The sequence below is a fragment of the Elephas maximus genome, chromosome 5 (genome assembly GCF_024166365.1).
Source record: "Elephas maximus indicus isolate mEleMax1 chromosome 5, mEleMax1 primary haplotype, whole genome shotgun sequence".
Taxonomy (NCBI): domain Eukaryota; kingdom Metazoa; phylum Chordata; class Mammalia; order Proboscidea; family Elephantidae; genus Elephas; species Elephas maximus.
In genome coordinates, this window is record NC_064823.1 from 66,597,251 (window position 1) to 66,624,142 (window position 26,892).

Here is a 26,892-nt window from a genome sequence, read left to right on the forward strand (position 1 = left end):
CAGACTGCCATGCAGTTTGTGTGTGACAGACAGTATGTACATTTGAAGGCTACAAAGAGAGAGAAATTGTGTTCCTGATTTCAGTACGTTAGCATGACTTAACACAGTGACTAGCAGAGAATCACAACTATTAAATATTATTCCTTATCAGCTCCTGAGTTTTTCCTTGTCTTATATCCCTCCCTTTTTTTTTTAACTAGAGTACTGGTTATGTTAATGATCTTAGATGAGGAACCACAAGTGAGCTAAAAAGACCACAAGATGAAAAAAAGTAACTCCATTGTGCACCTCACATACAGGGCGTTAGTGAGTGAGAACAGTTTTTTATTCTAGTTCTCCTTCCTTGCAGTTTAAGAAATGTGTTCAAGCTCTCTTCATATAATTAAGCAGTCTATCTGAAATCTTGTCAGATCTTCCCTTCTCACAATCCATTGTGCAAAGAAAGTATGGTTTTTGTTTATTTTTAATTTGACTGATACATTCCTGGGTTGGTCTTTTGTGTTCTTGTTTTGTGCACTTTGAAATAATCACGTTTGTTGTCAGTCATTTATCATACATTAAAAACAAAACAGCTAGAAAAGACCCACAGTTGTCACTGTTACCCAGATAAAAGAAAAAAACAGTAACCAAAATAAATGCTATAATTGGGTTTCAAAAATATGAAGTTGTTGTTAGATACCCATATAATTAATTAACATAAAGCTCTAGATAAAAATGAAGACTTTTTTAGTCAGATGTATGTTACCCACATTATATATAGTAAAGCCTGGGGTAAATTCTTCCTCCTCCTGAAATGAGCTCAGTTTAATTATTTTTATTTTGGCTTATGATAAATTTATAGTTTCTTCCAGTACACTTAAAGAGGCTAATATAAAGCTGAAAAATTCTCTCTAGAGAATCAGAAGTCAATTTACAGTCTCCTTAAAACAATTTTATTACTCAATGTAAAGAATGTCCTCCCAGATAAATAATTAATATCAAGAAACCAACAATTTTATTTTGTATTGGGAAAGTAGATGGAATAAAAAAGTTTATTAGGAGAAAAAAACATTGCATATCAATAGCTTTGGAAATATGAATTGTATTATTCATATAATTTATAAAGTAGCTTGCTTTGACTTTTTTTTTTTTTTGCCAGTTACTACATTTGCATTTGTCAATGAACTTGCATAGCTAAAAAATCTACATGGATGCATTTCAAGATCTGTTTTGATCATTTGGTTCCTGCTCCCAGTTGCCATTTTTTATTATATATTTATTTTCACTTTCCAAGTTATGTTTTTGCAATGCCAGAGATGTAGCATTCTGGGCAGTGGAACATAGTGGTTAAGAACCAGACTCTCTGGATTCCAGTTCTGGCTCTGCTACTTACCAGCTTTGTGGACAAGTTAATAAACCTTACTCTCAGTTTCTGCCTCAATTTTCCCATCTTTAAATAGGGATAACAGCAGTAGATAATAGACATAACAGTAAATTTGTTATGAGGATTAAATGAGCTAGTATCCTATAAAGTGCTCAGTGCAGTGCCTGGTATATAGTGGGTACTATGTGATTGGTGGTGGTTGTTATCTTCCATAAAATATTTCCAAGTATAGTTTCAGGAGAAATCAGCCTAAGTTTGCCTTCTTTAAAACCAAGGCCCAACTCCACCTAGTAATGTTGGGTGGCTTTGAACACACAGAAGAGGAATCAGTAATTACTAGGTCCTCCACAGATTTTATTGTTGTTGGTTGCCGTTGAGTCGATTCTGACTCATGGTGACCCCGTGTATACAGAATAGAACTGCTCCATAGGGTTTTCAAGACTATGGCCTTTCAGAAGCAGATCACCAGGCCTGTCTATTGAGGCTCCATGGATTTACTAAGGACTAATCAATTCACAAGGAGCCTTGGTAGTACAGTGGTTAAGAGTTCAGCTGCTAACCAAAAGGTTGGTGGTTCAAACCCACCAGCCGCTCTGAGAGAGAAAGATGTGGCAGTCGGTTTCTCTAAAGATCACAGCCTTGGAAACCCCATGGAACAATTTCCCTCTGTCCTGTAGGATCGCAGTGAGTCAGAATTGACTCAACACTTAGGCTTGAGTTTTGAATCAATCCGCAAGGTACGCAATGGTTAAGCACTCAGCTGCTAATCGGAAGGTTGGCAGATCAAACCAATCCAGCGGCTCCATGGAAAAAAAGACCTGGCAATGTGCTCTCGTGAAGATTATAGGCTAGAAAACTCTGTGGGGCAGTTCTGCTCTATGACATGGGGTGGTCACTATGATTTGAAAATGAACTCAGGGGCACCTGACAACAACAATCGATTCACACCAAGCTCCCTTCTTTCTTTGATGGTGTTACCAGACTCTATATTAGGGAAATGGTGTATCTGAAAAGACCTGAGCTGGGCCTTTGACATTGACTTGATAGGCTTGTCAGAGATGTGGAAGGGATAGAAGATGGTCAGGTAGGGGAATGAATTAGTAACTGATTGAGCAGCTGCACTTAAATGTGCAGATAAATGGATCAAAGTCAGCTCTAAAGAGGATGTTGTCATTAGATAAGGTCCTCAGCCCTATCCTGTTCTACGTATTTATTAATGATTTAAATGAAGCTATTGAGGGCCTGCTTATTAAATTTGCAAATGAGGCAAAGCTGATATATGAAATTTAAGGATTAGATTGTCGATTGATAAAGCTGACTGCTAAGATTCCTTCTAAACTCTGATAGTTTGCAGGACTACTTGAACAATTTAATAGGTTCTGAGGTTAAATTTTGGAGCGCTAAGGAAATTTTTATAAAAAAGCTTCCCCAGTTTTTCTCCCCAGTAAAGACCCTCCCCCATGGGGCTTACATCTTTCTTTCCGGATGTGCAAATACCTCCTAGCACTCCTGAGTGGCCTCCTTGAAAGATGGTTATGACATCATGTCAAGTAGTAATGGCTCTAAATAATATATAGTTGGAAATGAAATGTGGAAAACATCAGCTGTCTTAATTTTCTGCAGATTTCTTAGAAATAAATCATCGGAGTAGCCAATTTTGTGCAGTAAACAGACACAACCAGCTAAATAGAGGATAGCTAAGTCCCAATGAGCACATTAGCATTACGCAGAGTTACTGCCCTCTCCCTACCGTGATTTTCTTTTATTTCCACGTGTATATAGTGTGTGAATTGGAACTCCCCTGGGACCTATTCTTTCTTATTAGGTAGCAAGCATACAGGTTTTATCTGTTGTTTCTGACCTGCTGTGATGTCAAATGACCTGGGTGGATTAATTTTTAATAGGAATACATGCCATACGTATACACAGAATTATTTGTCACAAGACACGGGGCTAAAATCAAAATCGCTGTACTGGAATTCTGGTCTAGATATATGGTGCTTTTAGATGAAAATTCATTTTGAACATTCAAACCTTTTCTCTTGTCCCTTTGAATAATTTTCTTACAATATCCTCGTCTGTTGCATTGCTCTAGAATTACTGGTTAAAATAGAAAATATTTCCCAAACCAGCAATTGGGAGTGGTCAGTGGATACACTGAATACAGTGAATACAAAAACTGGCTCTCTTTACAGGTAATGCACTAGGACATACTGTCACGTGTCCTATAGTTCTTGTTTTGTTCTTGTTTTTCTAGTCAAGTGCCAAAACATGAGATAGGCTTGTGATATTAGATCATTTCAAACTAAAACTGGCAGGGAGTTGATTTTATTGGTTCTTTAGTTATATTGAACTATGTATTGCATACAATTTTATAACTCTTGGATTAAGCCTTCAATTGCAAGACTGTATAGAATAAAAAGAAAAAAAGGGAGAAATCATATAAGCATGTCATGTTGCATAGGAGAGAAACCTTTCGCTTCTCTTCTACATGCAGATTCCTTTTTATTTTGGTAAAGTTGAAATTAATGATGGCTTTACATCTCTCATTTTTAAGTATGCTTTAAGAGAAAATAACCAAAAAAAACCCAAACTTGTTGCCATTGAGTTGATTCCAACTCATAGCGACCCTATAGGACTGAGTAGAATTGCTCCATAGGGTTTCCAAGGAGTGGGTGGTAGATTCGAACTGCTGACTTTTTGGCTAGCAGCTGAGCTCTTAACCACTGCACCACCAGGCCTCCTTATGAGAAAATGCCACCCATTATCTACAATTTATTCAGCCGTGCACTTCATGTATACCAGTGGTGACACTAGGAACACAATGCATTTGGTCTTTCTGTTAGTGAAGCGCTTGGCCAAGAAAATACAAAAATACAGCTATGTTAACAGAAAGGAAAACCTACAGATGGCCCCGTGTCAGCCACAAAGCATCACATTACCATAATTAGTTCCTTAGTTAATTCAAGATTATAATTTGTATTTGCTTCATGGGCACAGGCACGCAAACATATTCTTTTTGCAAAATTTTTTGTACACAGAAACCACATGATTAAAAACTTGAATTAGAGATTAATTGTGACATTTTTAAGAGATATTCTGCTAGACAAAGAGCTTCTGGACTAAAGTAACACCTTGTCAAATGAGTTTTTGATGAATAAAAATGTCAAACTAGCCAGCACAGCCGTATGCCAATATCAACATCAGACTTTGTTTTCCTGATGCCCTCTGTCCTCAGTAAACCTTCTTGCCCATCCCCCTGGTTGTTTTGCTCATGTGCCACCCTGTTTAAGCCATCTTAACCCTTTTCCTGTCCTGGCTTGATTAATTTTAGTCCCTGTAGAAAATTACTGCTATCCTTGGAAATATGAAATAGAAGATGCAATCTGGTCAGTTTATTAGTTCCATTTTCTGAAACCTAGCACTTTTTTTTTAATTTTTCTATTTTTCTAGGGATTACTTTCTCTTTACCCTTCCTTTCCTTCATCTCTCAAACCATTTTTTACTCCTCTATGTTTGCACCAGTTTTATGTTTGCAGTTTCATGCTGCTCATATCTGAAACCTGCTACTTAAGTGGAGCAGGCCAGTAGTGTTAGTACAAATAATGAGACGCTGGTTCATCTCCAGCTTTGGCCAAATATATCTACCAACATTCTCCGTTAATTTTGGAGTCTCAATTGATAAGAATTTGTTTTTAACACTGCTTTCAGTTTTCCAAATATGTCATTGTCTTTGTTCCCAGGTAATTTAGTTTTCTTTAAAATTTGAAAATCTATGGACCTCATTCCACATGAGTTTAATCTTTTTCAATGTATATGCTTATGTCTCCTGTGACACTTGGGGCATCTTCAGAAACTGTACACAGTCGTTGTTGTTGGAGTTCTTGGAGCATTGAATTGAAGCACTGACATGGAAGTCAGGAGATTTAGTCTCCAGTTCCAACTGTCGTCATTGATTAGGTGTTTATTCTTAGACAAATCTCTAAACGTTCTTGGGTTTTAGTTTCCTTATCTATAATCTACTGGATTGGAATAGTGGTTCTCAAACCTGGCTGCACATTAAAATCACCTGGGCAGCTTTTTAAAATGTGTGTTTATGTGTGTGGGGGCAGAGGAGAGGTTGGAGGGTGGCATATCTGTGCCCTCACATAAATACTGTTCAGTTGGGTGGGATGAGAACCCGTGTATTTGTAGTTATTTAAATCCCCCTGCATGATTCTAATGTACAGCCAGGGTTGAGAATCACTAGATTAGATGATCACCAAGTTTCACCTGGCTCTAATGGTCTACAATTGTAATAAGGTCTTTTTACATAAAATGCTGAGTAAGCACTTATTCTCAGATAATTTTGTAAGTTTTATAGTTTGATAGCTAAAGGAGCAACTGTTCATGAGTCAGACTCCAGGAGTTCCAAAATTGAAGATCATGACCAAACTCCAATCTGGCATAAATCGTGACCATCCACAAGTAAATGTAAAGCACGTTTATTTTATGCAGAGGGTATTACAAACCATATTCCCTATATCATTTGAGATCTATCATTAAATTCTGTTACCTAGAATTTTATTTGTTTTTATGAGGAAAGGAATATATTGGATCTTGTAGTAAATGCAAATATCACCTCTTCTCTCCCCAAATGACACATCAGAATTTTGTGACGTGTATGTTTTATTCTTTAAAGTTTGTCTAAACTAATTTGTACAGATTTGTCCTTTGTAAGGCTATCTTTTTAATTTTTTTTTTGACTAATGTATAGACTCATCTTACTTTGACTACAGTGTTGAGCAGTTTCTGAAGTTTCAAGTTCAAAGCATGCATCTTAAATGTGCTAATCCCAAGGCACTAAGCAGAAGCACGCAAACCAGCTTACAGAATGACCTAAACGGAAGTTGCGAACTCATAAAGAGATAGGCACTCATAAGATTAATACGATTTCTTAGCTTGATCCGTTAGTCATTTCAATGCAGGATGTAGTGGTGATATCTCCTTCCCTGCCTCACTTGCTTTTCTTTTCAGTAGTGGCCTCACATGGAGAAGTCTGTGTTAAAGCCCTGTTGGAAGCGTTGGAAGCTTACACTTTTAGCTCTCCTTTTTCAAGGCTATTCTTCAGGGCAGCCCTTGCAGCTTTTCCCTGGAGGGCAAATGAGAACGAAGATAGAAAGATATATGATGACTGTCAGATATATTGGTGATTTACGTTGAGGCATAGTGTCCCTAGCCTGGACCTTAAATTTAAAATGAGAAACCAACGGGCAGCCTCTGAAAGCATTCAGAAAACTTGGGAAACAGTTGTGCTTTAACGAGCAATTGTGACCTCTAACCACCACTGTTTTCCAGAACCCGTCCCTACTTTCTCCACATGGCAGCGGGAGAGCGTAGACTCTGACGAAGCCCGCCTCTCCCCGCAGGCGGGGCGCCTGATTCGTCAGCTTCTGGATGAAGACAGCGACCCCATGCTCTCTCCGCGGTTCTACGCTTATGGGCAGAGTAGGCAGTACTTGGATGACACAGAAGTGCCTCCGTCTCCACCAAATGCCCATTCTTTCATGAGGTGTGTTCCTTCGTGTTCCTGAAAGGCACGATCCCACTATGTTAGAAAGAGTAGGAATGGTGCTGTGACTAGGAATTTCTTTTTTTCATTTAAGTGTCAGTCTGTGGAGGAACGTTCTCTATCCTATTTGACAGGTTGTGGTGGTGTTTTTCCGCTGAACTATGGCCTAACAGCAACATCATATATAGAATTTCCATTAGCACCTCTTTCCAAGGCTCTCTCAAATATAACTTTTAGGTCTTGTGGCACACATTTCAGAGCACCCTATCAGACCTTCGCTAATTGTAATAAAAAAAAAATAGTGAGCTACAAAAGGCTAGTTCTATTTAATGGGTGGGAAATACAGAGTTCAAAGTCACAAAATTAATTTTAAGTTTTAAAATTCAGATTTTAAAAATTAGTCAACTTTCTCTTATTCAAGAGGATGGAGACCGTTTTGACTCCCCTCCTTCCTACTACATGGCATCCCACATCCCCAAGAGCCACGTCAGTAGGCATTGACAGCTCATGGGGAAGCTGACCCAAGTCATGCCCCTCATAGGCGACGGAGCTCCTCTCTGGGGTCCTACGATGATGAGCAAGAAGACCTGACACCTGCTCAGCTCACGCGGAGGATTCAGAGCCTTAAAAAGAAGATTAGAAAGTTTGAAGAAAGATTTGAAGAAGAGAGGAAGTACAGAGTAAGTGTTTCCTCACAGAGTTTTCCTCACCCCCTCCTCTCCCCTGACACGCAGGTGTGTCAACAGTACAGAGAAATTATGAAAGGTCACCAGCCAGGGTATGGGAAATCACTTGGGAATTTCAAAACAAAAAGGCAGTAAAAATTGAGTAGTAAGCTCTGATAAATCCCAAACATGTATCAGCATTTTTCTTCTATGAGTTAATCTTCATGAATAAAATGAAAGTTTTAGTCCATGTAAATTTATCAGTGAGCTAGAGTGAGAAAGATCATTGAATAAAGCCTTCTGTTTGGTTAAAACTTAATTAAGATTATCTTCTTCTAAAATGTCGTTAGTACTGACCTCATGCTACCTTCAGCTCTATCCTTAGAAGAGTGGCAGAAAGACGTTTTTCATGGTGACTGCAGTGTAAAACATATCCCTCTGCTTTCCACTCAGTTAGCTTTACAAGTTCAGCCCTACAAATAATCAAAAAGACTCCACAGATAACCTGACAGTAGAACATGGTTATAAAACCCGGCATTTTGCCTCTGAGGAATTCTTTAAAAGTTTCAAAACTAGCTAGCTATGAAGTGTTGTTTTTTGTTAATTGCCATCCAGTCAATTCTGACTCATGGCAACCCCATGTGTGCAGAGTAGAACTGTTCCATAGGGTTTTCAAGGCTCTCACCTTTCGGAAGTAAATTGCCAGGCCTGTCTTCTGAGGTGATTCTGGGTGGGTTTGAACTGCCAACCTTTCAGCTAGTAGTCAAGGACTTAACTGTTTTTACCACCCTGGGACTGGAATTACACGTGTGAAGTTTGCTCTAATTAATCATGGTTCATTTCTATTCAGATAGATGAGACTCAACTTTTTCCTCCTGTTTAAAATGAAAATGATCATTAAACACTTCTCTTTCCTGCCCCAGTTCCAAAATATTTACTCTAGACTTCCCTTTCTCAGCCTTCCCACAGTGACAAAGCAGCCAATCCAGAGGTCCTGAAATGGACAAATGACCTTGCCAGATTCCGGAAACAGCTTAAAGGTAGGTAAAGTTCTGGACCTGTGGCACAGTTTCTCTACAGTAAGCCAGGTGCAAAATCCATCATCTCACCCTACACCAAGGGCCACTGTTAAAATATTCCAGAAAAGAAGGATTCCTTTAACATTCTTCTTAGTGCTCTCAGCTTGTCAGAGTGACCATCCACCTACCCCAGCCCATGCCTTCCCCTGGTCTCAGTTGCAGGGTAACTCAGATCAAGTAAGATGAAAATTCTACAGCATCTCTACAGTTCCCTAAATCACTAACAGAAGGATGATGGTTTCAACTCAGTACTTCCTAAATACCTGTTTAATCCAAGGCTCCATTTGCTTGGTGTTAGAAGAGGAGAAGACATAGAGATACAGAGAAAATTCCAAAAACTGCTTGGTCCCTGTCCCTCAAAGAGCTTGCTGTCTTTTAGGGGATAGAATCATAGAAACAACTAAGTAGAATCCAAAGTGAACATAATTTAAAAATAAGGTATATAAGTCATACAGGGAAAGTTGGCCAGAAGTTGGGCAGCTGATTCATAAATACCTTTAAAGACTAAGGGAACAAGCATAGGAAGACACCTGTCACATTCTGAGAACAGCAAACAGGTTAGTGTGGCTCAAGGATGGATGCTAAAATAACTAAAGCTTTCTCAGGAGTTAGAGTTAGGGAAACACACCAGATAAGTCCAAGAAGATATTATCATTATCTCAGGTTTTATGTAATACCCAGAGAATTTCCACTAATATTATAATTAGATACTCTCTGAAAAAGAAGAGACGGGTGAGGCTAAGCAATTATTGACACCACAGGAAAACAGTTAGGGTTTAGCAGACATCAATTCTCATATATCTCTACCCCCAAATCTTTTTACCTAGAGTCAAAACTGAAGATATCTGAAGAGGACCTTACCCCCAGGATGCGGCAGCGGAGCAACACACTCCCCAAGAGTTTCGGTTCCCAGCTTGAGAAAGATGAGGAGAAGAAGCAAGAACTGGTAGAAAAAGCAATCAAGCCTAGTGCTGAAGCCACGCTGGAATCCATCCAGAGAAAGCTTCAGGAGAAGCGGGCAGAAACCAGCCGTCCAGAGGACATTAAGGTGTGGTGAGCCTGTGAAGGACCCAAGCTGACCGCTGATCCTAAACCAATATGGTAGACACTTAGGCCATGCCACATGAATCCCAAAGGGGAGGGTGAAGCACTGATACCTTTGAAACTTCCCACACCCTGAACCCAGCACTCTTAGATGCCTAGAGAAGTAGATCAAACAGCTTCAGAGTCTTTTGACTGTGGGTACTTTGGTTTTTGACTGCAAATTGAAAGCAGAAAACTATTCTCCATACTGCAGAATGGACTTGTTTAATAGATGTTTTGGTGAGTCTCTGAGGTAGAAGGATTACAGAGAAACCTTTGGGACTGAGTAACTCAACACTGTAGTCATTACCTGGGCCATTAACCTAAGCCCCATGTGCGTTGCAGCCTTGCTTACCTCATTATCCAGCATGCCTTTGTTGCTGCGTGGGAGATGCAGGTAATTAATGAGGATCTGCTACGCTGTCCATATTTTGAGCAAGAGGCAGCAATAGCTAATTCCTCAGCGAGCTTTTGATATAAATGGAGAGAGCTGTTATATGAGAATTCTTTTTAACCTTTCTTTAGTAAATTCCTTTGAATAACAAAGCTGGAATATTAACAGGTGCTTTCTCCTCTTTCATTTCTGTGTCCTGGTGTTTTTACAGGATATGACCAAAGACCAGATTGCTAATGAGAAAGTGGCTCTCCAGAAAGCGCTGTTGTATTATGAAAGCATTCATGGACGGCCGGTATGTAAATGTGTTGGATTTTCTGATTGGCAGTAAATTTTCTGGCTTTAGAAATGGATCTTCTATGTTCAGTATCTTGTGAATGGGGTTCCCTAATGTTTACTTTAGAATAAAGGAGATTACTATCTATATTTTTTAATATTGTCTTTTAGGTGAAAGTTTACACAGCAAATTAGATTTCATTCAACAGTTCATACGCATATTGTTCCATGACATTGGATACCGTCCCTGCAATGTGTCAGCACTCACCATTTCCACCCCACCCACCCCATTCCCTCCATCCAGTTTCCCCGCCCCTCCTTGCCTTCACAACTCTTGGATAAATATTGGCTGTTTGCTCTTGTATAGTTGACTGATTAAAGGAGCACATTCCTCACGGATGTTATTGTTTATGTTATAGGCCAGTCTATTATTTGACTGAAAGGTGACCTCCTGGAATGGCTTTAGTTCCAGATTAAAAGGGTGTCTGAGGGTGATAGTCTCAGAGGTTCCTCTAGTCTCTAATTAGTCCAGTAAGCTTGGTCTTTTTTATGAATTTGAGTTTTGTTCTACATTTTTCTCCCATTCTAACAAGAATCTTCTATTGTGTCCCTGGTCATAACGGTCGGTATTGGTAGCCAGGCACCATCTAGATCTTCTGCTCTCAACCTAGAAGAGGCTGTGGTTCACATGGGCCGTTAGTCCTGTGGACTAATTTCTTCCTTGAGTATTTGGTTTCCATGACTCCGCTTTGCTCCAGACAGGGAGTAACCAATACCGTAATTGCATCTTAGATGGCTTTTAAGACCCCATACACTACTCATCAAACTAGAACTTAGAACATTGTCTTTATGAACTAAATTATACTGATTGACCTAGTTGTCCCATGAGACTTTGGTCCTGATCCTTCAAACCCAGTAAATCAATCCCACAAAGTGTTTGAATATGTTTAGGAAGTATCCATAACTGTGCCCTCTTTGTGCTGTCTTGTATATATGAATATATATGCAGCACATACAAACGTGTATACATATGCCCACAAATATATCTATATATACACACATGTACCCCCATATGCTTTCCCATGCACATATAGCATACATATCTACCTATGTAACCACCCACATATTTTTTTCTTGTTATTGCTGTTGTTGCAAAGTTGTATATGTTACAGAATTTACCATAAATTATCCCTTATTCTTGTGTACCTCTCAGTGTCTTCATGTACCTTGGTCAAGTTGTGCTAACAACCCCCGTATTGTGTATTGCCTTTCCCATCACCAGAATTAACATACGCCTCCTATCTAATAAGTGATTCCCCCTTCTTCCCCATCCCACCCTCAGTAACCATCAAAAAGCATTGCTTTCTGTGCGTATACCTATTCTTGACTTTTTATAAAAGAATAGGTATCGTGCAATATTTGTCCTTTTGTGTTTGACTTATTTCACTCAGCGTAATGTCCTCCAGATTCATCAATGTTATAAGATGTTATAATACTCATTATTATTCTTTATCGTTGGTGGTATTCCATTGTATGTATGTACCACAATTTGTTTATCCATTCATCCATTGATAGGCATTTAGGTTGTTTGCATCTTTTTGCTATTGTGAATACTGCTGCAATGAACATGGGTGTACATATGCCTATTCCTGTCACTGCTCTTATATCTCTAGGATATATACCTAGGAGTGGGATTGCTGGATCATAAGGTATTTCTATTTCTAGCTTTTTGAGAAAGTACCATGCCATTTTCCATGGTGGTTGTACCATTTTACAGTACCACCAGCAGTGTGTAAGAGTTCCAGTCTTCCCACAACCTCACTAGTATTTGTTGTTTACTGTTTTTGTTGTTATTTGTTTTGATCAATGCCATTTTTTAAGGGTAAGATTGTATCTTGTGGTTTTGATTTGCATTTGTCTAATGGCTAATGATAATGAGCATCTTTTCATGAGTTTACTAGCAGCCTGAATGCCTTCTTTGATGAAGTCTGTTCATTCCTTTGCCCATTTTTGGATTGGATTGTCTGTTGTTTTGTTGTTGAGTTGTTGAAGTTTTTATATATTTTAGAGATTAGACCCTTGAGAGATATGTCATCACCAAAATTTTTTTCCCAGCCTGTAAGTTCACTTTTTACTCTTTTGGTAAGGTCTTTTTGATGAACATAAGTATTTAATTTTTAGGAGGTCCCAGTTATCTAGTTAACTTCTGTTGTTCATGCATTTAAGTTGTGTTTGATAGTATATTTATGCCAAAAATTAGGACGTCTAGCTTTGTCCCTATGTCATCTTCCAGAAACTTTAACTTCCAGAAACTTTAACATTTAGGCATGTGATCCATTTTGAATTAGTTTTTGTGTATGCTGTGAGATATGGATCCTGTTTCATTTTTCTGCAAATGGATATCCAGTTTTGCTAGCACCGTTTGTTAAGGAGACTGTGTCTTTCCCATTGAATGGACTTTGACTCTGTCAAAGATAGATTACTATATATTTTCACCATAACTAAGCTTTCTGATGTCTTAGCCAATAATGAAGAGGTTTCCACTCAGTAGTAGATACTGAATTTAATTGTGTTCCAAAGAAAAGTTAGTTTGGAACTAGAATTTAGTCATTAGTCATTAGTGTCACAGTTTCCAGGGGAGAAAAGGTAGAGAGGGTATGAGTCTGTGCACAGAGCACTGGAGTCAGGAGACTGCTCTGTCCCCAGGTCTCCCCCATTAGCTGTCATCCAGCTGCTCTGGCCTTCAGTTTGCTTATCTATAAAATGATCTGCTCTAAAATTCAATCCCTCTGCAATGCAATTACAACCAATATTTGTTCATAATGAAGTTTCAGTTGCCATTCAGAACTAAAAGGGTGAGGAATCCAAAATATGGCTTTGCTTTTTCATAACAACAGGAAGCATATAAGGTAATTTGTTATTCAGTAAGCATTTATTGGATGTTTATTGTTAGCTGTAGGAGAGACAGTACACAGGCTTCTGCTCTTCCTTGAGGAACTTGTAATCAGATATCTTTCTTGCTGGTTACTCTTAGAACCTCTTATTCAGGAATGTTGTCAAGAACCCAAGAAGACAAGGCCTTAAGAACAGGTTTAAGGAAGCTTGAGGTTTAGGTTTACAGCTGGCTTTTCATACAGCCAGAAAGCTTAAGTCTTTTTCCTGCCTCAACCATACCTATGGAGTGGCTATAGTCTTTTCATCAAAAATAGGCTCTTAGATAAAGAAGCTTCTGGAACAATGCACTAGACTGTAAGGTCTGTGAGGACAGGGATCTCGGTTTTGTTCACCTAAAGGTGAATCTAACTCTCATCATCCAGCATATGACCTGACACATAGCATGTGCCCAATAACTACCTGAAAACGCATCCTCCGTGGCATTTTGGTTCTGACCTCAGTTTTAAATTAAAAAAAAAAAGAGTTGGAGCTGATGATGATTGATTTTGCTGGCCTGTCCCTGCAGTGGAAAAATACCGACACTCTGGGATAATGTTCATGTTTCAGCCAAGTTTTGTTTTGGATTTTGTAAAGGCATTGAACCAAATAGTAAATGCACTGGAGCTCAAATATGTTGTGAAACTTTGTCCTTCTCTACTGGAGTAGTCAGAACTTGTAGAGGTGGAGCTGAGCCACTTTAACAGGGAGAAACCCCTCCTGCACTGTAGGCTCACAGCCTCTAAGTAGAGATCTCCTCATGACCACAAGGCAGGCCTCAATGGAGGTGGCAAGAGTTGCATGTTTTCTTTCTTTAAATTTTCTTCTTTTCAATGTGCGGATCCAGGTTATGGCACAGACAGTTCCCTTGAAGGACTTCCTTGCATGAGATCTCCAGTTAACCAGGTGTGAGAAGAGCTCACAGCTGCTTTCAGGATAGACTTAGAAACCAAATCCATTGCTGTCAAGTTGATTCTGACTCATAGCGACCATATAGGACAGAGTAGAACTGCCTCACAGGGTTTCTAAGGAGCTGCTGGTAGATTCAAACAGCCAACCTTTTGGTTAGCAGTCACAGCTCTTACCATTGCACCATCAGGGCTCCATGGATAGACTTAGCATGACTGCCAGTTCAGTGGTTTGTGGGCTGCAGTATTTGTTGCTCTGAGCTGGGCACAGGTTCTCTCATTCTGTCTGGACTATGGCAGTGTACAGATACCATGAACCTTACAATTGGCAGACGTAGATGCACAGCCCAGCACTAAAAAGACAAGCCATGATTTGGACTACTTGAGCAACCCAAACTGTCTTGAAGTCTCAGTGTTTTATCTATATTATAGATGCCTTTTGTAAGTTGTCATGGAAATTAAATGACAGTATCCACACACATTTCATTTTTGACAACTTCCAATTTTCCTGAATTCATACTTCTTATATTCCACGATCTGATTATTAATGGATATTTGGAGCTGTTTCTTCTCTTCTCATTTTGAGTTGTGCCAAAACAGCAAATGAACATCTCGAAAGCTTTACTCCATCCGTGTCATTAAGGTCGACTCTACTTTGTGGAGGCAGCTCTTCCCCAGTTGTATTTTAAGTGCCTTCCAGCCTGAGGGGCTTATCTTCCGGCACTGTATCATACAATGTACCACTGGTATTCAAAAAATTTTTACTGACCAATTTTTTTAGAAGTAGATCACCAGGTCCTTCTTCCTAGTCTGTCTTAGTCTGGAAACTCCGCTGAAACCTGTCCACCATGGGTGATGCTAACAGCAACAACGACATATACATATACAAATACATATACACACACATTATATATAATGTTGTTGTTAGGTGCTGTCGAGTTGGTTCCGACTCATAGCGACCCTGTCTACAACAGAATGAAACGCTGCCCAGTCCTGCACCATCCTCACAATTGTTGGTTTGTTTGAGCCCATTGTTACAGCCACTGTGTCAGTCTATCTCATAAAGGGTCTTTCTCTTTTTCGCTGACCCTCTAGTTTACCAAGCCTAATGTCCTTCTCCAGGGACTGGTCCCTCCAATAACATGTCCAAAGTATGTGAGACGAAGTCTAGCCATCCTCTCATCTAAGGAGCATTCTGGCTGTACTTCTTCCAAAACAAATTTGTTTGTTCTTCTAGTAGTCCATGATATATTCAATATTCTTCACGAACACCATAATCCAAATGCATCAATTCTTCCCTGGTCTTACTCATTGCCCAGCTTTCACATGAGTATGAAACAATTGAAAATACCATGGCTTGAGTCAGGTGCACTTTAGTCCTCAGAGTGACATCTTTGCTTTTTAACAGTTTAATGAGCTCTTTCGCAGCAGATTTACCCAGTGCAATTGTTGTTATTGTTAGATGCTGTCGAGTCACTTCCGACTCATAGTGACCTTATGTACAACAAAGTGAAACACTGCCCAATCCTGCGCCATCCTCACAATTATTGCTATGTTTGAGCCTGTTGTTGGAGCCACTTGTCAGTCCATCTTATTGAGGGTCTTCCTCTTTTTCACTTATCCCCTACTTTACCAAGCATGATGTCCTTCTCCAGGGACTGGACCCTTCTGGTAACATGTTCAAAGTACGTGAGATGAAGTCTCACCATCCTTGCTTCTGTGGAATATTCTGGCTGTATTTCTTCCAAGACGAATTTGTTCATTCTTCTAGCAGCCCAAGGTATATTCATTATTCTTCACTAACACCATAATTCAAAGACATCAATTCTTCTTCCATCTTCCTTATTCATTGTCAAGCTTTCCCCTCATGCAATACATCGCTTAATTTCTTGGTTCCCGTTTCCGTGGATGTTGATTGTGGATTCAGATAAAATGAAATCTTTGACAACTTCATTGTTTTCTCTTTCAATCATAATATTGCTAAGGAGCCTGGTAGTGCAATGGTTAAATGCTCAGCTGCTAAACAAAAGGTCGGCGGGTTGAACCTACCAGCTGCAGAGAAAGATATGGCAGTCTGTTTCTGTAAGGATTACAGCCTGTGAGACCATATGGGGTAGTTCTACCCAGAATCAACTCAGCAGCAATGGGTTAATATATAGTGGTTGGTGGTTCAGTGGTAGAATTCTCACCTTCCATGTAGGAGACCAATTTTCAATTCCAGCCAATGCATCTCATATGCAGCCACCACCCATCTGTCATTGGAGGCTTACATGTTGCTACGATAGCTAAACAGCTTCAACTGAGCTTCCAGACTAAAATGGACTAAAAAGAAGGGCCTGGCAATCTATTTCCAAAAATCAGCCAGTGAAAACCTGTAGATCCCAATGGTCCAATCTGCATTCCACTATGGGGATGACACAGGATCAGACAGCATTTCATTCCACTGTACATGGGGTCACCAGTTTCAGGCTGACTTGACAACACCTTACAACATATGTGTGTGTATATATATATATTTGAGTTTGAGTTTGTGTTTGTGTTGAAGGGTACCTCTGAGTCATAAAACTGCTAGAAGGAGAAGACAAAATGGGGTGATTCTTATAACTGTTGCATTCTTGGCCCGTGCCCTGAGAAAAACAACTCTATCTTCCTTATTATCTAGTAGTAACAGTAGATTGTGCAAAGATCAGATAATCCAAAACAGCAGAAAAGGGAGATGAGAGGGTAGAGGGGATTAGAAGCTAGCGAAATGGGCACGAAAAGAGAGTGGAGGGAGGGAGCGGGCCGTCTCATTAGGGGGAGAGCAATTGGGAGTATGTAGCAAGGTGTATATAAGTTTGTGAGAGACTGACTTGATTTGTAAACTTTCACTTAAAGCACAATAAAAATGAAAAAAATAATAAAATCAGAAAAAAAATAGCAGATAATCAAGGATAGTATTTAGATGTAGCTTTAGAATTTGCACATGGCTATGTTTTCTGTCTTGTTAGTTCCCAAGGTTTCAAAACTTGGGTGTCTGGCACACAGAGGGTGGGGCGGGTGGCTGTGGAGAGCTGCACTGTAAATGATAGTTTTTACTTCTGTTACAATTATATGTTCTGCTCTCTGAGGCTTACTTCTTATTAAATGACTGAGTCAGGAGAAAGAATGTACCTTTTTTAGCACTCTTATCATTAGGAATATGAAATACTAGTTCTTACCACTACCAGTTGCTGTGAACTCAATTCTGACTCATAGCAACCCCATGTGTGTCAGAGTAGAACTATGCTCCATAGGGTTTTCAATGGCTAATTTTTCAGAAGTACATCACCAGGCCTTTCTTCTGAGATACCTCTGGGTGGACTCAAACCTTCAACCTTTTTTTAAGCAGACAAGCACATTAACCATTTGCACTACCCAGGGACTCACTCCAAACCAGTTGCCATCAAGTAGACTGCAACTCATGGCTTAACCCTGCCTTATTACTCCTTTTTCTTTCATCATTCTTTCAGATGAAGAAAGAACATCTTTTTGACTCCAGATTCCAGCATCTCATAGAGCAATAAGAAGGCTGAGTGTCTTTTATTCCTGGTCCCAGGCCAGGCTCTCTGCCTGTCTCTGGAACATGGTGGACCAACCTCCTCAGGAAAAGCAGAGTTCACTTGATATCTGGCCAGCTGAAAACCCAAAAGAGACCTTTTAATTCTTAGATGTATGGTGTTACCATGGACCCTGGACTCTAAATAGCATTTGGGCAATAGTTTTTCTAAGAAGAAAAATAAGTGCCTCCAGAACTAACCTATAATTGCAAACCCCAATTTTTCAGAAAAGCGATTATTCAGAGCTCCTGGGTTTTTGCCGAGTCTCCATATTCTGATTTAAACAGATGCTTTTAAGATCACAGGCCAGAGCAGTTACCTGCCGCTTCTAGTCATACATTTTTTAACAAGGCTGTTTACTTTAACAGGGCACTCTATGACAGATTGGCGTGTGTATAAAAAACAAAAACACTCATTTAGACACTGGGACGTAATTCTCTGTTATTATTAAATCGTGTTCTTTTCAACACTTAAGAGTCTCATCAAAAGGTCTTATCACAGAGAGAAATAAAACAAATAACTGCAGCTTACTGCATTGTCTTCTTTAAATAGAACCCCTTGATAGTAAATGTAGAGGAGGAAAGAAAGGCCCCTTAATGAGAGCCTCTGGGTTCTTTTTGAGTCTCTTCCTCACTGGCATTTATTCATGTGTTTTAAAACCTTAGAAACTAATAAGACAGTAAACATAGTCATGTTCAAATATAAATTCTAAAGCCATACATAAATACTGTAGTTTGGTTGTCTGCTATTTTGGATTATCTGATCTTGTCACAGACAGCCTACCGTTATAACCTGATAATAAAGAAGATAGAGTTGCTGTTTTCTCAGGGCATGGGTCAAGAATACAACAGTTATAAGAATCCATCCCATTTTGTCTTTTCCTTCTAGCAGTTTTATGACTCAGCGGTATCCTTCCATATACAGACTCGAACTAGTTTTTGTTTTATTAAGATTTTGAGGCAGTGTAGTATCTTGTCTGTCTATACCACCGTTTCTCACAAAGTTGTACATCTGTGCAACTGTTCATAACCACAAAAACCAAATCAAACCTGTTGCCGTCGAGTCAATGCCAACTCATAGCAACTCTATAGGACAGAGTAGAGCTGCCCCGTAGGGCTTCCAAGGAGCAGCTTCAAACTGCCGAGCTTTTGATTGGTAGCCAGGCTCTTAACCACTGTTCTACCAGGGTTCCTTCATAACCAGAGAGCGTTGTAAAATCAGTAAAGGCAAATGTTTCACCTTGGAAGGCAAAATTCTTTATATTAAGGAGACATCTTCATCAAACCCTACTTAGAGGGTAATGACACTGTATTAGCACTATATCATGACACTCTATTAGCAGCCCACTCGACTTCATGACAGGAGACCTGGGTTCTTAACCCAGCTCTGTTGCTTTGGGCAGATCATTGCCCTCTACAGTGCTTAGTTTTAGCATCTAAAAAATAAGGCTCTTCTAGCTCTAGTATTCCATGATTCTGATTTTTATCTCTATGTATTCCTTCTATCTTCTTTTGATGCTTCCTGGGTCATTTAGTATTTTCCCATAGAATCCTTTAGTATTGTGACTAGAAGTTTTAATTTTTTCTTCAATTCTTTCAGCTTAAGAAATGCAGAGCATGTTCTTCCCTTTTAGTTTTCCATCTCCAGGTCTTTGCACATGTCGTTATAATAGTTTACTTTGTCTTCTCAATCCACCCTTTGAAATCTTCTGTTCAGTTCTTTTACTTCATCGTTTCTTCCTTTCACTTTAGCTACTCAATGTGCAAGAACAAGTTTCCAAGCTTCTTCTGACATCCATTTTGGTTTTTTCTTTCTTTCCTGTCTTTTTAATGACCTTTTGCTTTCTTCATGTATGATGTCCTTGATATCATTCCACAGCCCATCTGTTCTTCAGTCATTAGTGTCCAACGCATTAAATCTATTCTTGAGATGGTCTCTAAATTGAGGTGGGATATACTCAAGGTCATACTTTGGCTCTCCTTGACTTATTCTAATTTTCTTCAGTTTCATCTTTAACTTGCATATGAGCAATTGATAGTCTGTTCTGCAGTCAGCCCCTGCCCTTGTTCTGACTGATGATATTGAGCTTTTCCATCATCTCTTCACACAGGTGTAGTCGATTTGATTCATGTGTATTCCATCTGGCGAGATCCACGTGTATAGTCCCCATTTATGTTGTGGGAAAAAGGTATTTGCAATGAAGAAGTTGCTGGTCTTGCAAAATTCTGTCATGCGATCTCTGGCATCATTTCTATCACCAAGGCCATATCTTCCAACTACCGATTCTTCTTCTTTGTTTCCAACTGTTGGTAAACATCTTCAGTTTCTTCATCTTTGGCCTTAGTGGTTGGTGCATATATTTGAATAACAGTCATATTAACTGGTCTTCCTTGTAGGCATATGGATATTATCCTATCACTGACAGCATTGTACTTCAGGATAGATCTTGAAATGTTCTTTTTGATGAAGAATGCAATGCCATTCCTCTTCAAGTTGTCATTCCTGGTATAATAGACCATCAAAAGAAGATGAAAAGAATACACAGAGTCACTATACCAAAAAGAATTGGTCAGCATTCAGCCATTTCAGGACGTACCATATGAGCAGGAACCAATGGTACTGAAGGAAGAAATCCAACCTGCACTAAAGGCATTGGGAAAAAAACAAGGCTCCAGGAATTGACAAAATAACAATTGAGATGTTTGAACAAATCGATGCAGCACTGGAAGTACTCATTTGTCTATGCCAAGAAATTTAGAAGACAGCTACCTAGCCAGCTGACTAGAAGAGATGTGTATTTATGCCTATTCCCAAGAAGGGTGATCCCACCGAATGAAGAAATTATTGAACAGTATCGTTACTATCACATGCAAATAAAATTTTGCCAAGATCATTCAAAAGCAGCTCCAGGAGTATATCAACAGAGAATTGCCAGAAATTCAAGCCAAATTCAGAAGAGGATGTAGAACCAGGGATATCATTGCTAATGTCAGATGGATCCTAGCTGAAAGCAGAGAATACCAGAAAGATGTTTACCTGTGTTTTATTGACTATGCAAAGGTACAGGACTGTGTGGATCATAACAAATTATGGATAACACTGCAAAGAATGGGAATTCCAGAACACTTAATCGTGCTCATGAGGAACCTGTACATAGATCAAGAGGCAGTCGTTCGAACAGAACAAGGGGATACTGCGTGGTTTAAAATCAGAAAAAGTGTATATCAGGGTTATATCCTTTCACCGTACATATTCAATCTGTATGCTGAGCAAATAATTTGAGAAGCTGGACTCTATGAAGAAGAACAGGGCATCGGGATTGGAGGAAGACTCATTGTACTTCAGGATGGATCTGGAAATGTTTTTTTTTTTGACAATGAGTGCAATGCCATTCCTCTTCAATTTGTCATTCCAGGCATAGTAGACCATGTGATTGTCCGATTCAAAATGGCCAATACCAGTCCATTTCAGCTCACTAATGCCTAGGATATTGATGTTTATGCGTTCATTTCATTTTTGATGATTTCCGATTTTCCTAGATTCATACTTCGTATATTCCACATTCTGATTATTAATGGATGTTTTCAGCTGTTCCTTCTCGTTTTGAGTCATGCCACATCAGCAAATGAAGGTCCCCAAAACTTGACTCCATCCGTGTCATTAAGGTCAACTCTACTTTGAGGAGGCAGCTCTTCCCCAGTCATATTTTGAGTGCCTTCCAACCTGGGGGGCTCATTTTCCAGCACTGTATCAGACAATGTTCCACTGCTATTCACTGGCTAATTCTTTTCAGAAGTAAACTGCTGGGCCATCCTTCCAGGTCTGTCTTAGTCTAGAAGCTCAGCTGAAACCTGTCTGCATGGGTGACTCTGCTGGTATTTGAATACCAGTGGCATAGTTTGCAGCATCACAGCAACACCCAAGCCCCCACAGTACAACAAACAGACACATGGGGGCAGGCAAATACAAAAGGCAGCCAATGGCAATCCACTTGTACATAATCTAAGGTTGTGCCTTCAAAGTTGAGAGCCCAAAAGGCCTATAAGAAAAATGGCCAAAGCCAGTGCTATTTGCCCTCTTTTTTTTTTTAACCTCTGTATCTCCTGCTTTGTTATGTGTGGAATGGGAATAAAATGCAGGAGACAAACAGCAAACTTAAAGCAAAGATACTTCCTCTCATTCCCCATTTAAATAACTAACGGAAATAGACGCTCATTTGTGAGTTAGGCCTATCTGCCTATTCAGCACAGTACTACTCTGACACAAATGGGATTGCCATGAGTCGTGGTCAACAGCAACTGGTGATGGTGGTGGTAATGATGGATTTATGCTTGAAATATCCACTCAGTCATTTCAGAAATATTTATAGAATATTTCCATTATATCAGGCACTGAAATAGCTACTAGGGATACAAAAACATAGACTCCTGCTCTCAAAGGGCTTACAGTCTAAAGGAGGAGACAAGTGTGTCAACAAATACTTATATAATGTAAAAGTGTCAGTGAAATTGCAAGGTGTTCACAGGGGACAGTGGTGACACAGAAGACAGAATGAGTAAGTGTTCCAGAATGTGGGATGTTGGAGGAAAGCTTCACAGGGGAGAAGCTCTTGATCTGAAATTTGCCCAAAGAGTAAAGACGAGACCATTCCAGAGCAGAAGGAACGAGGCCAGTAGCTAAGAAACTGCCTAGTTTGTTTGTTGTTTCTAAAGCCTGAGTATGATGAAGAAGAGTAGTAGCAGCAGATAATGAGGTTGGTTTGCTAGACAAGGGCCATGAACGGCTTTAAATACTGCCCCAGGAAGTTGGACATGATTTCTCCCCACTGCCTGTGGAATCAGTCCTTTAGTTCAGCAAAAATTGTTGAACCCTGTGCCAGATTTTAGAATACAGAGATGAGCCAATCCATTTATTCAGTCATCAAATGTTCCTTGAATACATACTGTTTTCCAGAATCCCGTCGTTAAGTATACAACAATTTCATGAGGTAGAAAGACATGTAAATTAATTGATTACAGAACTGCAGGATAAGGATTATAATAGAAATACACACATTCTCCTTTCCCGGAACCAGAAGATAATAGTCTTGGAATTCTGAACCTGGAGTAGTTTTAAGTAGGGGTCTAGTAATGATCATAGTTTTGTTTTTGAAAAAGCAATACTGCTGATGGAGTGATTTCCAGCGATCTCGTGGCTAAAGTAGATATTTTAAATATTTATTGACAAAATAATGCTGTCAGATTAAATAAATATTGGAAGAATGGCAAGACTTAAGTTGAATCATCTGTATTCTCTCTGGGACCACAAGGCCCCATAGCTGGAAGCTTGAGCACTGTGAGCAGTCCTCTCAGCTCTCTTGTTCTTGCTTTTCAGGTAACAAAGAATGAACGTCAGGTGATGAAGCCGCTATATGACCGGTACAGGCTGGTCAAACAGATCCTGTCCCGAGTCAACACCATACCCATCATTGTGAGTACAATACTTTTTGTTGTTCACTACCTGGTTGAATGTGCCCTGGATGTATTAATAGGCCCTAACCTGCTTTCTCATTAAAGAATAGGCTATCATAGTTGAACCAGCCATTGATTTCTATGGCCCACAAGCTTGAGGAATGAAGAACTTACCAAAGACTCCTGAGGCAGTATTTGCCGAAAATGAGCAAATCTGAAACTGAAAGGATTTTTTTCCCTTTTGGGAGTCATACATTGGCTGTATACATCCACCTGAAATATATTAGACCAAGCCCCTCACCCTCTCCTCAAAAACAGAACACCAAGAGTACCAAAACCAAACCAAACCTGTTGCCATCGAGTTGATTCCGACTCATGGTGACCCTATGGGACAGAGTAGAACTGCCCCATAGAGTTTCCAAGGAGCACCTGGTGGGTTCCAACTGCTTACTTTTTGGTTAGCACCTAACCACTACACCACCAGGGTTTCCACTAAGGGTACAGGGGCCGTAATTTACAGGCTTCTCCCACTCCAAAGAATGCCTCTCTGATTCTAAGGGCCCTCTGTTAATAAATAATCATCTCTCCCCTCCAAGAGAGGGATAACCCCCATGTGAAGCGTATCAAGGAAGAAAAGCCACTAAGAAATTCAAGAGAGAGATACCCATCTTCTTCTTCGAGGATGTGGAGAAGTATAGGGAATGGAAAGAAAAGGAAGGGAATCTAATAATTGCGAAGTTGTTCTTAGTGGCCACCAGCCTCATACAGAGCTGGTCTGGGACCCCTATGTTTTTATTTTGTTGAAAGTAAGCAGCAGCAACCTGCCTACAGCTCTGGCATAGCGTTTCAGGCTCTGGCCAGCGTGCTGTCATCACTTATCAGCCTGGGCCTTTCCACTCCCTGGTTTATGAGCAGGCTGTTAACATCCTGACCATCTCTTGGGAAATTATTTGCCTGTTTCAGTGCTCTCATCTCCAGGGGCCTTGGAACTTCTTTTGCTGGCTTTTACAGTTTTTAATAAATAGATACAACTTCACCTTTATTGAGATGCATATCCATTTTAGCTGCTGCTTTTACCTAGCCCTTCCTTATTTCTAAGCCTAAAATATGGTATTTTTATTTCTTGTAATCATGTACTTGTTTTTATGAATGAGGGAGGGTCCAGAGACCTCAAGCAAGTATATTTGAAGAAGGCAACTCTTCCAAAAATTTCCTTCAGAATAAATTAATAAGTAAACTAACAAATTCCCACTGCCATTGAGTCAATTCTGACTCATTGCAACCCTATAGGACAGAGCATGCCCCACATAGGGCTTCCAAGGCTGTAAATCTTTACGGAAGCAGACTACCATATCTTTCTCCCTGGAGCAGCTCGTGGGGTCAAACTGCTGACCTTTTGATTAGAAGCTAAGCACTTTAAGGAATCTTTTTCATTCTCCAGTTAGGAGCCCTTGTGTTCTTAAAGGAACCCTCGTGGTACAGTGGTTAAGAGCTATGGCTGCTAACCAAAGGGTCAGCAGTTCAAAATCAGATAACCTTTGAGTTGCTTGATCAGCTTACATTATTCTCAGTTTATTATAGTTAAAGTGTTCTTGTAGTTACTTGTGATTGGGGAAGAAAGAGGGTGGGAGGCAGGTGTTTCTCTACAGGTTTTTTCACAGTGTATGGTGAAGGTACTGATGTGCTGTTCTTGTGCTAATACATACTCCTTAGTTTCTGTGTGGGCTTTGAACTGAAACAGCAGCTTAGAAAAGAACTTTGATTGTTTCAGATTTTCCTGGGCATATTTTAGGGAGGGGCTAGAGTATTCACTTAAAAGATGGTATAAAACACTGGTGAGGTCAGAGGAGGCAGAGAGAGCTGAGGAAAAAGGGAAGGGATTCACAGTGTAACCTACTTGTTAACGCCTGTTACAGGGTTCCCCCTCCAGCAAGCGGAGAAGCCCTTTGCTGCAGCCAATTATCGAGGGCGAAACTGCTTCCTTCTTCAAGGAGATAAAGGTGAAGACCTCCAGCTGCTAAAAAAAAAAAAGCCATTGCTAAATCTGCCTAAGTTCCTTCCTTCCTCCCTCCCTCATGTGAATGGAAACAGGTCGTAATTGGGCCCTTTGGTGACGGCTTCTTGTAGTGTCTCAAGATCAGTAGCTGCGTATAACCAACTTTGAACAGTTCCTATTGATTTATATTATTTTCATTTCATTCCCCTTCTTTTTTTTTGTTTTTGTTGTTTGTTTTTACATTGCTTCAGAGATCATTATTTTGTTTGCTTTTTTCACACTGATGTTTTATAATTAACCCATTTGGGGAATGGGTTTTCTTTATTCCAAAATTTGGTTAAATTAGCTCATTAGGAAACTAAAAAAAAAAAAATTTACTGAGTTTATAGAAAAAATCAAAATTAACAGAAGCAATATATATATCCCATCCGCTGCTTTTGAGACAATTCTGACTCATAGCAACACAATAGGGTTTCCAAGCCTGTTAAGTGTTTGACTAAGTGCTGTTAAGTGCTTAACCAAACGGTCGGTGGTTAGAACCCACCAGCCATTTCTCAGGAGAAAGATGTGGCAGTGTGCTTCCATAGAGATTTACAGCCTTGGAAACCCTGTGGAGCAGTTCTGCTCTGTTCTGTAGTGTTGCTATGAGTCGGAATCGACTTGATAGCAACGGGTATATATATGTGTGTGTGTGGACGTGTATATAGATATATATATACATGTACATAGATATATATGTCACACACACAATGAAAAAGTATAATTTTATAGACAAATATTTTAGTTCTCTCTGACACATTTGTTGGTGAAATTACACCTGTTCTTCCCCCCTCTTGCCTTACTCTGGCACATTTACTCCTCAGTACTAATTTTATAATCCTCTGTTTATCTGTGAATATGGTGCTTATGACCGGCAGACACTAGAACATATGCTCTGATTTTTTTCCCAGCAGTAATTAAGGATTTTGTATAGATAATCCCTTTAGCCCTTGGCTACTTTGGCTACAATGGAACATGTAATCTGTGGCCACAGACCAGAGTGTTTCTCTATAGGGACCTAATTGGTCTGCACTAGGATCAGCCTCTTTCATTTTGTTTTCTTCAGAGAACTGAAGAAACTGGACTGCCTTATACAGGACTCCAGAGGTGAAAAATCAGCCAGTCGTTGTTTTTAAAATCAGTGTTTTTGTTTTTTAGCAGTTGTTTGAAGTCCTAAGGGGGAGTTAAATCCAAAGCTAGAGTGAGTTTTAAGAGTTTAGTTTGTCATTCTTCTCTGATAATTCCGAGTTGGCTGGGTAGTTATTTATTTACTGTAGTTAAAAAATGATTATTTCAGAATATGGGGCCTCTTTCCCACCAAGGGAAACCCTGGTAGCATAGTGGTTAAGAGCTACAAGTGCTAAACCAAAAGGTCAGCAGTTCAAATCCCCCAGACACTCCTTGGAAACCCTATGGGGCAGTTCTACTCTGTCCTATGAGGTCGCTGTGAGTTGGAATGGACTCGACAGTATCGAGGGTTTTTTTATTCCCACTGAGAGACATCAGTTGAGAACCTCTCCATTTTCTTGCCTGATTCTTGTCATTATAATTGTGGTAAAGTGCCATAAGCTACAAAATC

The 26,892-nt window shown here is 39.7% G+C and overlaps 1 protein-coding gene across 7 annotated transcripts in view; it reads left to right on the forward strand.

Moving 5' to 3' along the window:
- The window catches only part of FAM13A (family with sequence similarity 13 member A), a 339,988-nt gene that overhangs the window by 296,982 nt on the left and 16,114 nt on the right, over nucleotides 1–26,892 (forward strand). For all 7 annotated transcript variants that reach the window (XM_049885727.1, XM_049885728.1, XM_049885729.1 and 4 more), the window contains 7 exons: nucleotides 6,701–6,914; nucleotides 7,456–7,594; nucleotides 8,538–8,619; nucleotides 9,486–9,706; nucleotides 10,347–10,430; nucleotides 23,202–23,297; nucleotides 25,195–25,278. In XM_049885727.1, coding sequence (XP_049741684.1) covers nucleotides 6,701–6,914; nucleotides 7,456–7,594; nucleotides 8,538–8,619; nucleotides 9,486–9,706; nucleotides 10,347–10,430; nucleotides 23,202–23,297; nucleotides 25,195–25,278 — 920 coding nt within the window. The remainder of the gene's footprint in view (nucleotides 1–6,700; nucleotides 6,915–7,455; nucleotides 7,595–8,537; nucleotides 8,620–9,485; nucleotides 9,707–10,346; nucleotides 10,431–23,201; nucleotides 23,298–25,194; nucleotides 25,279–26,892) is intronic.